At 31.2% G+C, this 16,462-nt stretch overlaps 2 protein-coding genes across 3 annotated transcripts in view; one reads left to right on the top strand and one right to left on the bottom strand.

The window, feature by feature from the left end:
• Positions 1–16,462, bottom strand: part of LOC129224505 (receptor-type tyrosine-protein phosphatase kappa-like) — a 166,465-nt gene that overhangs the window by 88,962 nt on the left and 61,041 nt on the right. The window lies entirely within an intron of this gene.
• Positions 1–16,462, top strand: part of LOC129224506 (peroxiredoxin 1-like) — a 33,321-nt gene that overhangs the window by 1,065 nt on the left and 15,794 nt on the right. For both annotated transcript variants that reach the window (XM_054858969.1, XM_054858968.1), the window contains exons 2-3: positions 10,349–10,482; positions 11,912–12,028. In XM_054858969.1, the coding sequence (XP_054714944.1) occupies positions 10,352–10,482; positions 11,912–12,028 (248 nt within the window). In that variant the 5' untranslated portion in view covers positions 10,349–10,351. The remainder of the gene's footprint in view (positions 1–10,348; positions 10,483–11,911; positions 12,029–16,462) is intronic.

The raw sequence follows: 16,462 nt of genomic DNA, 5'->3' as shown, positions 1-16,462 counted from the left end.
GATCTTTAAACTTTGATTTTTGATTCGAATCACAAAACAACATTTGTTTGGTACAAATGTTCTATAATTTTTAACATTAAAATTGTAATAGAAGTTGTTTTTGTAATGTGGGGACCCCGGAACTGTGGCAGGTTGGTTCACTTCACAAAGTTCTCTTAAAATATTAATGTGAAAAAATGTAATGAATTGAAAATTTTCTGGGATGATGAGAAATATTTAATGCAACTCATGGTAGAAAATAAAATTGAATTTTATGATGAGGATAAAAAAAAAAGAAGAAAAGTAGAGAGCCAGACCAATGTGCCCTGACTCCCCCTATACACGTGTGCAGTCAAAATTCTTTATTAGTACACTGCAAAAAATAATTGTTGTTTTTATAGTAATATACTGCTTTTTCCTACAGTTTAATACTGCTCTGCCAAATAACAGAGAAAAACTGTAAAAATACTTTAGATTGCGCAAAACGATGCGCAAAAGGTGTTTCTTTCATACGGGAACAGAAACTAATGAATTCAAGATATTAGCAGCCATGTTTTTTGATGATTCGGGTGTGCTGAGGCAGATTGCTCAACTGTAATCCAAGTTAAAGGTGAGTGCTGGTTATATTATTCATTCCCTTTTCCTCAAAATATAGTTTTATTTATCATCGAGAATGTATGTAAAAATAACAGTTTATTTTGAAATCGCAATTCGTATCCCAATATTCGTTGATGCTGACTTTGCGATTTCTTATAGTTGCTAAGTTGCAGCGATTGCTTTCTAGCAAAAATCTGAGTAGTTGTTGTGATGCTGAATATTTTACTGCACGTGTGATAGTTTTTAAACATTTTATGAAACTCAAATTTTGTTTAAAAATAAATCAATTCCTTTCTTGATCGTATTTAAAGTTATTAGAACATTAAACTTTGTGTACGATTACATTTTGTGTTATGTACTATGTCCGTACTTAAAATTTGAATTTTTATGTTCTCTAGTGAATTTTTAGCATATCGCGATTGACTTCTTTCTTCTGTTTTTTTTTTCTTATGTTCAGTTTTAAATTCTTTAACATTTTGCATTTAACTATTTTATTGAAAAACTTTTACGTTATAGCGTCAGTAGCTTTTATATTCTGTACATAATTTGATGAATAAAATGTAAATAAATAAAATAACAACGTGACAGAGAGACATGCAAACAGTATACAATTTACTGATATTTTTTGTTGAAGAATTTGATACTGTGGAAATACAATAATCTGATGTCTGAACGACTCAAAATTCTCTGAAATCTGGAGCCAGCTTTCATACTTATCGGTCGAAAGTATAATAATAATAATTAAAAAATCATAAATAAAGAACTCAAAAAAAAAAAAAAAAAACTTAAAAAATAAGCATCTTAAAATACAAACACGAAACCCTTGTGTTTTAAAAGTTTTATATTTGCGTCAGCAGGAAATTAAAGTTTTACTTCAGGAAAATTGCACTAGTACCATTGAAACTTCTGAACGTAAAAATAATTTTAGAAACTATATTTAAAGGCACTCGATTGGAGGTCACGGGAAGTCTCTATGACCTCCCCAAAAATGCCATATTGGGAAAATTTTGTCTGGCTATTCGGCAAATTTGGGGACATAATTGTAATGTTGCAATTTTTAAATTTTCCAATGACCAAATTTCATTAGATATTGTACTTAATTGTGCGTACTTAATGTGTGCATTCACCAGTATTTTATTAATCGGCAAATATTTAAGTTCCATTTGGCAAATTGAGATTATACGTCTTCCCAACATATTTAAGTTCAGGCCGTGCCTGGCTATATTTTAAAATTTTCGGATTTTCATTTCTGATCTGGCAGTGTTTCGTTCTCGTCAAAATTACAGCTTTTAAATTTAAAGTAGAATATTTACATTATTATGCATTGTTTGTCATATTTTATTCGCTTTGAAGGACATGCTCATTTAGAAAAGTAGATGCTCGAGAACTACAGATTTGAAACTCTTATAACCTTGAAACTCATCAGTTTCCTTACATTTTAACTTTTAGAACACTTTGAGTCTTAAATTTTGGCATCAACATGTTCAGGATGAAGACAAAAAGTATATTATAAATAATGAAAAGTGTGATTCTGTACTTCACTGTCTTTTACTGCTTATCAAAAGTAAAAATATGTCAGATTGTTATCCGTGTAAAATGAAAAAATCGGAGAATTTCGTTTAAACCTGTAACGGAGATTCAAGCCAACGCCCGGTAAGATCTTTTGCATTTGAATACGATGGGTTCCTTAGCAGTTGAGTTCTTTAAAGAGGGGGGGGGGGGGGGGAATTATTTTCACAATAATAGACGATTTTTCAAGAAACTCTCCAGTTTATTTCTTTAAGAAGAAAAGTGAGGTTTAAGAACACTTTGTCAGGTTTCAAAAGATAAGAGAGATTTGTGGCAAAGCTCCGATAACGGAAAGGAATTTCTGAACTCCCGGTTTGAAATTTACCTTAGCGACCAAAGCATAAGAATTGGAAAAAACCAACAAATCCTCTAGTTAACAAAGTAGCGTCATAGAACACTATAAGTTAACATTAAATGAATGGAAACTTTTAAATGAATGGAAACTTTTAAATGAATCGAATGTGCCTCAGCAGTTTTGAGCCGAAGCAGCTATGTACTTCCACTGCTTACGGACTAGAGCGGTTTTAAAAGGAAAAACCAAACCCTTTTTTGAGCTTTTTGGGGGAAGAAAGTCATCTATTAAACAAAACCTATTTTGAGCTATTTGGGGGAAGAAAGCCATCTATTAAACACTCCCGGGGTTTTTTTGGCTGAATTTCGTACATTGGACTTCCAAAACAGAAAATAAACAAATTGGATATGAGAACTCAACAAGGAGTCATGGTAGGGTATGCGTTTCATACGAAAGGTTACAGAATTTGGGATCTCAAAAATCGCGAAGTGACAGAAACGCTGAATGTTAAATTCGATGAAAATAAATTCTGGGCGACCCCCCTCCCCCCAGAAACGAGAAACAGAGGGACACAGTTTTATTTCACTACTGAGTAAATCTGAAGTAGAAGAAGAATATTCTGAAAATCATAAAATAGCATGTTGAGAATTAAATGGGTTAAAGCAAGTCAGAGGCAAATTAAAGAATGCAGGGATAAGTATTATTCTATTAACACGACGGTTCTAAAGTCCGAATCGTGAAGCCGAGGTTTATTGTTCTGAAAATAACATTGAATATGACACAAAATATTTTAATTTCACTTGTGATGATAATTCAAGAAAAGTATAGGATTTTTATGAAGATAGGGGGGATAATTCAAGTATTCTAGAAGCTAACATTTCCGAGATTTAAAATTGGCAAAACGGAATGGCTCAAGAAATTCAGGTGATATGAGAAAAAAACGTTTACGTATTCGTTCCAATGAATGAAAGTTTTAGAAAGAAAAAAGGGTACAGATGGGTTTTTTTATTTAAAAACAAATGAGCAGAATGAATTTAAATCAATTGGCTACGAAAAGAGTTCAGAATTTTAGATTGTCACAGTACAGAGTACTATTAATCAATCTAGTTGCAATCGATTTTTCTAGTTCTGCAATAGGAAATTGCAGAACTAAGCAGATTGATGTGGGGTACTATTTCCTAAGGAATTTGATTGATAAAAATGAATTTGGAATACAATTTGTTGAAACTAAAAATAATGTAGCTGATTGTTTTACAAAACCTTTCTCTAGGGAAAATTCACATAAAGCTGAATTGCAATGACATATTTTTCTAGAGTTTTTTTCTTTTTCTGAAATGTTTCAATTATTCCATTATGTTTAACTTACAATTTGTGCACACAAACGGATGGCCTGTAATATATTTCTATTTTTTTTATTCATGTCTTAAAGTATTTCATTCTAGCCGCCTGAATTTCCTTCATCTAAATTTATTCACTAATGCAATATTATTTCTATGAGTTTAGTGGTATGCAAATGTAAAGAACTACGTAACTTGTGACCAGAACTGAATGGGTGATCTCATTTTATCAAGATGGCAGTTCGTGGTTGTGTTCCGCTTGGAATTTCAAAGAAGCCTCTAGTCTGAACGATGTTGAAATGATTCACTTAGTGACATGAATGCTGGTATTGGAAGTTTATCCCTTTGAGGGGCAGTACTTGAAAAAAAATTAAAATCTACAAAAAAACTCACTTTTCATAATGTTTTAGCATCATTGAACTGATTTTCATTGGAAAAAAAAAATTAGAATTTTTTTTTAATATTGGAACCATACGTTCTCAAGACGAGGACGCTGCCCGTCTGGAACAGAGAAAGCACAAAACGCTGTGCATAGGAAAAGCGCTCTTACAGGCACTAATTCAACTATGATATTTACATTTTTACTGATTTATTGACTTTTAATCTTATGATAAACACATATTCTAATGCAATACGATGGAAATAATTGATATATACATAAATACAAACGCAAAAATAATTTAGCATTTTCGAAAACAATTGTATTCTTATAATTTGGTTCCATTTTAAGTAGTATAAATGTATAAATAAATATATACATATAAATATATTTATATATAAATATAAATGTACTATATATATATATATATATATATATATATATATATATACACATACATTATATATATATATATATATATATATATATATATATATATATATATATATATATATATATATATATATATATATATATATAATATTATAAACAGATACTTGAATATAATACGGTTGTAATAGATCGCATATATAAATAAAATTGCACGCAATCAGTGAAGATAAAGTTAAAAGCAGAATAATATGCATGTATCTATATGCAATATTTATAATTATAAAGCTAAAGAGAAATCTAAGGGAACTAGTGCTGCCATCTATTGACTGATGAGAAATGACATACTGAACCGGGGCAAAGTCTTCACAGTGAGGACGTATAAAATAAATGTATATTTCTCAATGTTTTTGCACTATTAAAATTTGGTAAAGACATTTATGAAGTCTTAGGAGCCTATAAAAATAAAATTTGTGACTAATATTTTTTAACTCTGGGTCTTACTACTGAAAAAAAAAAAAAAAATCCTCTGACCCTAAAAATCCGCACATTTCAAACCTCTCTCAGAGAAGGAAAAAAGACTTCAATGGTGCTGACATCTATTGAGTGAAAAAGCAACTATAAGGGTTCTTTAACAAATCGATAGTTTTTTTGCAGAGAGCTATATATATTTGGAAAAAAATTGTCAAATATGCGTTCTCAAGGCGGGGACGCTGCCCTTGAAAGGGTTATAAGTACCTTTTTCATTCATATTTTTATGTTTTAGGATGTAATTTGTAATCACAAATGCTTTTGAGTTTTAGAGCGTTCTTAGCCACTAAAGCCAATCCTACGGTCTGTGTGCCATATTGGGCCCCTAAAGCTGATTTTTGTGTGCCCGTTGTCAGGTTTTATGTTACAATCAAGAACTATGTATTGGAACAAGATAAACTAATTTTTTTTAATTTAAATGTGATGGATTATACAATTCATTTACGTCTGGGTTTTTTAAACTTGTAATTCAATGTTGGTTTTTACGGATAGTTTAATATTATTTCAAGAATCACCGGAATATAGAAATTTCTGTTGCTAGTGCTAAATTAAACGTAATTTATTTCATTATTTATTTATTTTTTATTTTTATTTTCCAGTAAATTTTAGAGCACTGATTCTTTGTTTTTACATGTTATTAAAATTGAAGGAACCAAATCAGAATGTTAAGTACTTTATTATTTATTGTACGTATGTTTGTAAAAATTTGAAGGAACAAAATTTAAAGTCAACTTCATAATGAGAGCAACAATAAAGATTAGAGTTTAAAGTACGATGTATTACAGCGTATGAAACTTTCTTCGTATATTCAGACTTGTGACACTTATCAAACAAAATTATAAATTATTTTTATTATAATGCAAATAAAAAGCAGTTATTTTGCAAATGTGAGCATATTTAAATTCACAGTTAAAACAGGTGCGGTCCTCTGTCAAGCATTTCCAAGAAGGGTAGCATTGTTTACGACAAGGACGGCGGGCCAAATGTGGACTTACAATTTCTTAATGATTAGAACTGGCAGTATCAGATTTAATCTATTTCTTGACATGTTTGTCGATTTATTCTTTTGTTAAAAACTTTCAACTTTTCTGATCGATTTTCACTTTTTACTGAATTGACTTTAACTAAGCCATCTTGATTTTGGGAACATAGAATTGTTTCTTCCGGGTTTTAGGTAAATTCTGAAAAACTTAAAGATAAATTGTCTAAATCCTATCAAAAGAAGTAGCACTTTAAAAAAAAGTCGCTGGTGGATTAAATGGGGACATCGATAGCTGTTCAAAACGGGGGGGGGGGGGGCGTCCACATTTTGAAAGACATAAAATATAAATGAAACATCTTAAATTATGCTTAAATATTAAGACAGATATAAGATAGAATGCTCTTACGGTATTATTTTATTTCAACTCAAATGATTTTTTTATGCAATTCCTTAGTACTTAGAAAAAAAGGTCAAAAAAATTAAATTTAAACAATATTATAACACAATTGTGAAATAAAATATATGAAAAAAAATATTTTAAAAAATTATAAGTAAAATATTTCATATTAAGTACAGAAATCTAAATAATTATTTTACATCACACATTGTTTCATATTCAGATTTCTTATAATGGGCAGCTGTCAAAGAAAAAAAATATGAAGCTGGTATCAGTTGAACATAGCTCGAGCTGTTAACAAGTGTTGGAATGGAATATAAGTTTAAGAAAAAGAAAGAAAAAACATCTACGGTTTTCAGTGCTACTATAGCAACTCGGGGAGGGAGGGGGGGGGGGCTAAAAGAGGCTAGATGCAGTATTCATTGTTTTAAATGAATACCTCAATATTTCCCAATTGGTTGTCTTAAACGTCGACCTTGCTCCATTTTCTAAAAAAATAATTCTCTACCGCATCCTAATTATTGCTTTGAAGTAAACATATTGCAATCCAAAAATCTGTAGCCTATTATAAGAAGAAACTAGTTTCAAGTTTTATTATCCTTAAGATATATATTCTCCCAATCACCGACCACTTCAGTTATCCGATCGAAAAAAATAAATATTACTCTTAATCAACGGTCTCCTATGTATTACAAAATCCTTCAGAACTACCGAAAGTTAGAAGGATTTTTTTGAATTGTATTTCAGAAACCAGTATAAATGCATTTCTTGACATGGAAGATAAAATGTAAGATTATGTTCTTTCTTTTTTGAGTTCTTATGTAAATTATTCAGATTAGGTCTATTTTAATTAGACACTAATAAACCACCGTTTCAATTGCGTAGTTTCCAAATTGCTGCACAGCAGTTTTTTTTTCTCCTTAAAACAACATATGTTGCGCTTAACTGGTTCCTGAAATAAACGATTCAATTACAATTTAGGTATATGTTAAGCGGTTTAAAAATAAAAGCAACTTCCCAGGGCAATCTTAATTTCAGATCATTCAGATTCATAATTTTAATCATTTTAGGGCGTATTTTTACACCTACGTAATTTGATTTTTCCATGAATGTTTTTTGGTGTCCGCAAGTTTTATGAGATTCTAACAATTTTTATTTTGACAGATGCTTTCATGATATAAGGCCTAATGATGGCACCTAAGTCGGCAAAGATGTCACAAAGAAGAATCAAGTTTGTAACATAAAAATGTTATCCTTGAAAAAATTAGCCTTCGGTTTTAAATGAATTTCTGCAATTTCACTGTAAAAACTACTAATCGATATTTATAGGTGATGTATACGAAATAAAATAATTTGACAATTTTTAATGGTGTGAATGTTTCATTTTTTCTCATGAAAACAGTATAACATAATATAAAGTTATATAATTTTTGGAGTAGTAAAACCAATTTTTAACTTTATTACTAGTACTCATAAACCTGCAGATTTTATTATACCGAGTAAAAAATTGTTTCTGTTTAGTAGCTCTGGAATTTTAAACCGTCACATATTTATAGTTTTCATCTATGTAAACTTTAAAAGGTTAATAGGATAAAGTATTATCTAATCTATAATAATCAGTTTAGAATAAAAACCATTCTGTGCAGTCTAAATGCTGTATACTGCACATATGGTGTGAAATAAAATTAGTTTGTTACTAATATTTCTCAAATAAAGTAGATCTAAATGCAACTTATAACATTAAAAAAAGAAAACCATGAAAATATTCTGTTTTACCATAAAAGAAAAATAAATGCACATAATTGCATGCATAAAGTTAAAATAAACTTAAAGGTTTAATGGATTGCATATTGCAAAACATTTCCCACGTTAAGATGCACATTTTAGCATTACAATAATGCTGGAAGTGAAAAAAGTAATTTTAGTGAAGGTACGATGTAGTATTTTCAGTTATATATTAAAAACTTTCTCATTTTTACTACCTTCATGGATCAAAAAGTTTTGTATTATGAAAAAAGCTATAACTGTTCTTAAAATAAAGTTTCAGACCATATTTTGCAATTTCCTTCTATTTGTAAATTTTTAAGTCTGCAATAGAGCTAAAAGGTTTTTGTAGAAGTGAAAATGCACCACTTTTTCTTCTTTAACAGGTGTTTGTAAAATATTGAGATGGGGCATTGATTTATTTTGTGTACAAGGAAATTAATACCAATAAAACATATATTTAGCAGCAGTTAACTATTTTTATGTAAAAGTGTTTTATATTTCTTTATTTGTCGCTTTTCATAGCCAAAAACATTATTTTTGTTGTTGAAAAACATTAGAAAAGGAACAGATTTCGTATGTAGGCTAATTTCTACAACGTACATACAGAATCAATTGCTTTACTTTTCTATATTGTTCTTCAGCTGTAAAAGCAGTGATTTCGACTATGAAAAGAGACAACGATAGGGTGAAAAACCCTTTTGCATAAAAATTGATAACTTTATTTTATGGTTTACTGCTGTTAATTTTACTATACAAATCATTTATAAAACCGTATACTACTGCTGCTTTTATGGCGCAGTTCAGTTGATTCCGCAGCATAATACTGCTAACTTTACAGTTTGATACTGTTAATTTTGCAGGGCAATTCCGTTGCAAAACAGTATATTACTGTTAATTTTACATATTATCTCTGTTAAATTTACAGGTCAAGACATTCCTAAAACAGTATATTACTGCTGAATTTACAGTTTGATACTGTAAGTTTTACAGGGCAGTTTTATTAAAAAGCAGTATATTACTGCTAATTTTACAGTTTGATACTGTAAGTTTTACAGGGCAGTTCTATTAAAAAGCAGTATATTACTGCTAATTTTACAGTTTGATACTGTAAGTTTTACAGGGCAGTTCTATTAAAAAGCAGTATATTACTGCTAATTTTACAGTTTATCGCTGTAAATTTCACAGTAAAAGTCTGTTATAAAACAGTATATTACTGCAAATTTTACAGTTTAGAATTGTAATTTTTGCAGTTTTTCTTTGGAATGCGAGCTGCCAGTATTTTACTGTAAAAACAACAGCTTTTTTTTTGCAGTGTGACTTGCTTTGAAGCTTAATGACTGTCAGTAATTTTTTCATCGTGTTTGCGAGAAGCTTTCTTTTCCATTCTTCTGAAATTACATTACACCATAAACTGTTTGAAGCCTGTAATTTTCCTCAAAGAAAACACGTGGAACGGTATATTTTACCTTTTTCTGCAGTATTGTTAATCACCGCAAGGTAGCGTATTCAAGCTCTGGAGTTGCGAATAAATAAATAAAATATATAAATAAATAGAACTATTCTACTGGTGCATTTTTTTTATTGTTTTCTAAACTTAGCTTACATTTTATGATCAATTCTAAATAATTTTGTGTAAGAATGACCAAAACATGAATTATGGTGATATGTGCCCACAGCCAAAATTCGTTTTTTTAATTGATTAATTATGGGCCCGTTAGCTTGAAAGGATCTTAAATACTTTAACTAATGGCAAAATTATACCAAAAAGTTATGGAATGAGTACGTATCAATGAAAGAACAAGCTGATTTCAGAAAAAGAAAAAAAAAACCCAACTAAGTCAGGTCCTTCAGAATGAAACTCTTCAAAAAAGTAAATGCAAAGAAAATTCGCTATTGGTCATTGAGAATCATTAAAATAATAAATCACACCTGAGATTTAGAAATAATTTTTCTGACAAAATGTGGTGCAGGTGTTCTTGAAAAATGCTACTTTGCGAATCCTCTGATATTGTTTCTAGAATATTGATAGCAAAATTGATATTGATAATACAAGTTGACAAACCTGCCTATTACTGGTTCGATACTCTTAACTGGTCATTTACTTATTTCACTTTTTTTTCTTTTGTAGAAAATGGTTCCAGAACTTACTAAACCAGCTCCAAATTTTGAGGGAACAGCTGTCGTCAATGGACAATTCAAGACTATTAAACTTAGCGATTATAAAAGCAAATATCTAGTATTATTCTTCTATCCATTAGATTTGTAAGTATAGGAAATAGTTTTATACGGCCTTTTTTTTACTAAAATTGAGTCATATTTTTAATGACATAATAGCAGGATAGAAATAATAATAATAGTTAAGCTCCAATTTTTCCTTCGAAAAGGCATGCAATTATCCATGCTTCTCTAACATAATTCTTAGGAAAAATGTATGCTTTATCGGAATGATTATTTTGGTTAAAATAATATGTATTTGAATTTTGAAGTCTTAAATTCAAATTATGTTTTTTGCAATAACGAGTTGCGATAGAACTCTACTCGTTAGGTTTCTTGTTTCGATACAAATAGCCTCTGTCGACTTTTATACCCGACCCTCTCAAGTTATTTACACAATCCTCTTTCGACAAAAACAGCATCCAGCACACAAGAAACTTCCGCGAGCATATCCTCTGGTTCAGGGACCTCGGAATGTCTCACTTCCTAGGCGGTGACGTGTATGTGTGTAGGACAGGGACGCCACCGCCCAGGAGGAGCGGATTTCAGTAGAAAATGCTGCTAATGGAGGCTCAGGATCAGAAGCAATCGCACCTGCAGGGAGGGGGGGGGGGAATTTCAAATCTTCCTTCTTTTTATTTAGAATATTACTATTGTTTAGTGTCGCTTTTCCAGAAGACACTTATTTTCTCAAAATTAAAATTTTATACAATTCTTAAACATTTTTGATGGGTTTTTCATGTGTTTACAACGAATTGATACATTAAAAGAAAAATGTATCATTCAAAGTTGGTCTTGGGTATGAGGAGGTTAAGGGCTCATGCACCTGAACAAAAAGTTTTAAGATTTGCGGAAAAAAAAACACTATGTTTCAGAGTCTCTCTATGTAATGAGTTCTTTTACATGTGGGGGGTTTGACAAAGATTGCACAATGCACACTGGCTCCCACCATTGGCACATGAATGGAAATAATGAAATAATACTGGGCACAAAAACAATGATAGCAACAAATGTGCTAAAACCTGTCGATAGGGGCACAGCGAGAGGGAGAGTCGTTTAGGGGTTCAACTTCCCAAAACTCTTGAATCTAACGAATTGTAATTCTTTAACCATTTTAAAAGGAAAGATTAATATACGCCCATACGCCCATTTTTAACAATGCATTTTATTCATTTGTTTATTTATTTATTTATTTTATTTATTTATTTATTGTATTTGAAATAACGATAGTGATATGTAAGTTTTCGGTTTAGCCCCAATTTCGCTGACATTTAAGATGTCCCTTCCCCTTTAGATAAATCAAAAGGTATGATTGAAACTGAAAAACAGGGGAGGAGGCAATTTCCGTGTCGGCAAAACTGGGGTACACCACGCCTTTGTAACGCAATTATTTATACTGTTTGTGTAATTAAATATTCGTGCCTATCATCTTCAATAAATTTTTTGTTTAATAGTTTTTCTGTGTTTTTTGTTTCAGCACTTTTGTGTGTCCTACGGAAATAATCGCATTCAGTGACAGAGCTCAAGAATTTAGGGACATAAACTGTGAAGTCGTGGGCTGTTCTACAGATAGTCACTTTAGTCACTTGGCATGGTAAGAATATTAAAGTTAAAAACTTTTTAGTTTAATATTTTTGTTAACAGCGGTTTCGTTTCTCACAAACGGAAATTGAAATTGAACGAAAAAGTGGTTTTCTCCAAAAAAAGTTACGTTATTGAAAGTATGAACCTGAAGGAAAACAATTATGTAAAGTGAAATTTACATTATTTTATTCCTACGGGTTTTTTTTCCTTGCATAGCAACTGCCCTAGATATTAATAAATTATTCAGGTCCCATTAATCTATGTAAAAATACATTGGTCACGTGAAAATATCTGTAAGGGGTTGTCCACAAATGATGTCATGCTTTGTGGGAAGGAGGTTCGTGAAATTGTGAGTTTTTGACGAGGTGAGGAAGGGCGTAACAAGAACTGAAATCAAATTTCTTTATTAAACAGGTTTATGAAAAACAACGTGAAATGTGACAAGAAGAGTGGAGGGGTAAGGTGAAATGTGACACTTTGTTACAAGGGAGGGGACAAATTCGTTGAAAAAGATGTAATACCATTTGTTGGCAGCCTCTACTCTCACCTCACTCTGGTCTTTTTTTTTCTTGTTTTTCTGACCATACTCCTATTTGTAAATGCTTGATCATTCATAGTTTATTGAAAAATTTAAATTTTCACTTTATTTCCCCCTTTTTTACTCTCTCTCTCTTTCGTCTCTATAAGTTGTAAAACAAATTTTATTTTTTTATTGTTTTTAAAAAAAAGTGTAAAATAGCATTTGTTTGACTTTTGGACTGACTGTAATGTATGGAATTTGCATGTTTACTTTTAACTATTTTACCGTGAAGTCAAAATTGAATTAAATCTCTAACGTCCTCTCTGGAAAAATATGCAATATGAAAGAAGCTTATGAGATATTAGGTTTTTATTCCTGATTTTGGATGTGAAAAATTCATTTTTTTTTTTTTTGAGCATTTTTATACATTTAAAAAAAAAGTAACGTCAAAGAAATTGAGAAAAGAAGTCTGCGGCGGGTCTGCGTCCAGAAGACCCAATAGCTTCTAAAACCTTGAAATTTGGTATAAAATTACTTCTATCCCCGGATGTTTGAACTTGGTGTTTTTTTATTTAATTTCAAATTAGTTGTTTTATAATTAGTTTTTTAAGTTAAAATTTCACGTAAATTTTAATAATGGAATGTAATTCTATAAAGAAATGAAAGATTTACCACACCCCTTAACATTCTACGTCGTTCGAAAGAGATTTTTTTTTTCTGCATCTAATAAAGCATGTTCCAACTTTCTCGATTAATTAGGACAGCATGTAGAGGGGTTTCTATTTTAACACGCTTTTATTAGCTTCACCTGTATGTATGTATGTATCTTGTAACGGAATCTTGCAGCTCAAATTTCGTCCACTTACTGCGATCGGATTCTTTTGAAATTTGGTACGCGACCTCAGACCCGATGACAATGCAATGTTCTGTAATCAAATTAATTAATTAACTCTTTTAATTGTTAGTTTCCTCCAATTTTAACCAATATCTTGGCATAAATCCAACAATGTAAAAAGGGAAAAATTTGAAAAAAACATTAAAAAATGCTCGCAAAAATTATTTTAAAATATCTACAAAAACCTTTAATTTTTCTGCATCAGACAAAATTTGTTCCAATGTTCCAAGGTAATTAGAATATGAAATATAATTTTTCTTAACTAATTTCCTGCCAAAATTGAGGTGAGCCTTCAATTGGAAATTCATTGCTGATCAGACCATTGTTGAACAAAACTTTTATTTAAATGCATCTCAAATTTTCAAAGTAATATAAATATGATTTCCGCAAACATACATCGATGACTCACAGTAGCTTCCCATCGGGGTGCTCTTATCTTAACTTTAAGATATTACTTCGCACTCGTTTTATAAATAACTAGCATTCCCGTACCCGGCATTGCTCAGGTAATGGAATTAGTTTCGAAAATCCCCTGTAATAATTACTTATTACCTATAACTTTTTCTAATTTGGGGAGGATCCCGGGGCCCCTCGACTCCTTACATATATGCCTTTGTCCTTAACCGATCTTTAACTGTTACTAACGATCATTTTAAAGTATTGATTATCTTTGCAAACAAAGGCCATCCATATTTTATTAATGTACCTATGTTTAAGCAAGAACTTCTTTGTATACAACATTTTTAGTTTTTTTTTCTGGTGCTAAAATTATTAAGCTGCTTGATGAACTAACTTTGGAGCAAGCTACATAACATTGGCCGTGTCAAAGAAAGTAAATAAAAAAACTCTCTTAAATCGGTCCCTGCTACTTTTAATGTCTGTCCTTGTGACTTATTAATGGTTATTGCAAAGCCAACTTTAACAGGAAACTGCACTCTTCTAAATTCAAAAGGATAGTCCGCCTGTGATGATGTTCTTAAAAACTTCGTTTCTAGTTTTGAAAAAATGAAAGCAATAGACAGAAACATTATGATTTGACTTGAGAAAAGCCTCGAAGAACCACGTGAGAAACAAAAACAATATCAAATTTATAGTTCGCTATCGACCAAAAGTTGAGATGAAGTACTGAATAATGATTTGAATGGAGGAAAGATTTCGAAAATAAGGGATTTGAATTCAATGACAGGTTTCAATTTCGCAGAAATTAAGAGGTTTTAATTAATTTCTCCCGAACTAATTGAGATTTCGAAAAATCCTTTCTTAGTGGTTACTTTCGTAATCATGCGGACATGCCTGCCAAATTTCAAGTCTGAAGCTTCAGCGGTTTCGGCTGTGCGTTGATATATATATATATATATATATATATATATATATATATATATATATATATATATATATATATATATATATATATATATATATATGTTATCTCAGGACATTGATTTTTATATATTAAGATTTCGTTGCCTTCCAACATAAGACTAAAAAACAGAAAAATAAAATAATAGTTTAAAAAACTAAAAACACACGCTTTCGTAGCAAAATGAACTGAAAAGTGAAAAATAATTTTTGAATGAATAGTAGTTGATCAATCACTTTAATTTTAAGGTAATACAAAAAAGCGTAGGGGGCTTCTTATCAGTTGTCTTGAATTTCTTCCATTTGTTGTCCAAGCAAAAATGTAAATAGACAGCACCCCACGCTTTTTTGTATTAAATAAAAATTAAGTGATTGGTCAACTACTATTCATCCAAAGATTATTTTTCACTTTTTAGTTCATTTTGCTACGAAAGCGTGTTTTTTTTTAAGTTTTTAAACTATTATTTTATTAATGGAAAATCCTAGGCTCAACTAAATTCCCTTAGCTAAAGAGTAAAAGATATTACTAGAGACCACGAATTTGAATGCGACCCATTTCAAACGTACAAAACAGCCGCGTTGCAATGCTCAGGTGCCGCTCAGCACCTGCAGCTCCGCAAGTTAGTACAAGTTAGCTTAAAACCCGGGAAAGGGGTGCTTTTTGTTCCAGACGGAACTTGTAAAGTGTTTTTAATCTGATTCTTTTTAACTGACGATTTGAACCTATGCGAACCGAATAAGATTGCGAAGCAATTTTCTGGGGTTGGGGAGCGTCAAGGAGCAGGGGGCGTGCCCCCTAGTCCTTTCAAAAATGGTACTATTTTTACTTAAAGGCCGTTTTCAATTGTATCGAATGTCTTTTCACTTGAATATCATTCGCATATGATTCAAAATAACTTCATTTTCACTCTCTTTTTAACCGACTTCAAAAAGGAAGCGGTTATCAGTTCATACCGTATGTATGTTTTTTTTTTGTTTGTTTGTCCTCGCATAGCGTCTCACCTAGTGAACCGATTTTGATGATTCTTTTTTTAATGGATAGGGGATGGCTCAACTTAGGTCCCATTACTTTGTTTGACCATATTTGTTCTTTAGAAAAAAAGTTATGGGCAAAAAACAGTAAATTTTATGCAATTTTCCTATTAAATGATTAAAATGATGTTGTAGCGAAGTTCACACTTTTCATCCGTGGATAACGGTGGCTCAGTGGTAGAATTCTCGCCTCCCACACGAGCGACCCGGGTTCAAATCCCGACTAGGACAAGGTGAATTTTACAAAAATTTCGTTTCTACTGTTCCCGTATTTTCTCGAATGTTCTATTAATTTCTGTATCTTTCCAAGTCTGGAAAGTTCCAGCACTTTCTCAAGTTGTATATAAGGAAATGTAACGTTCATTCGTGGTTCTGAATAAAGATCTCGAGTTGAGCCTAACGAGTATTCGCTTCATTTGGCTTTCACATTGTCTTCGCTATCTTCATCTACGCGACAATATGAAACTCATTGTTATAAAAGGTTGGTGCCATATAACAGTAATTGTAATGATAATTTTGAATGAAGGCTTCTCTGAAGCAAGCATCAAATTTCTTCAAGGGATATTTTGATAATGGGGAATCTGGCGCTGTCGGCTCATTTTTGGCGTAAATAATTTTATTTTAGTAACCCTGCTGAT

Source organism: Uloborus diversus, chromosome 6 (genome assembly GCF_026930045.1).
Source record: "Uloborus diversus isolate 005 chromosome 6, Udiv.v.3.1, whole genome shotgun sequence".
Taxonomy (NCBI): domain Eukaryota; kingdom Metazoa; phylum Arthropoda; class Arachnida; order Araneae; family Uloboridae; genus Uloborus; species Uloborus diversus.
Note: the sequence above shows the minus strand (reverse complement) of the source record. Positions and strands in the feature narration are given on the sequence as shown.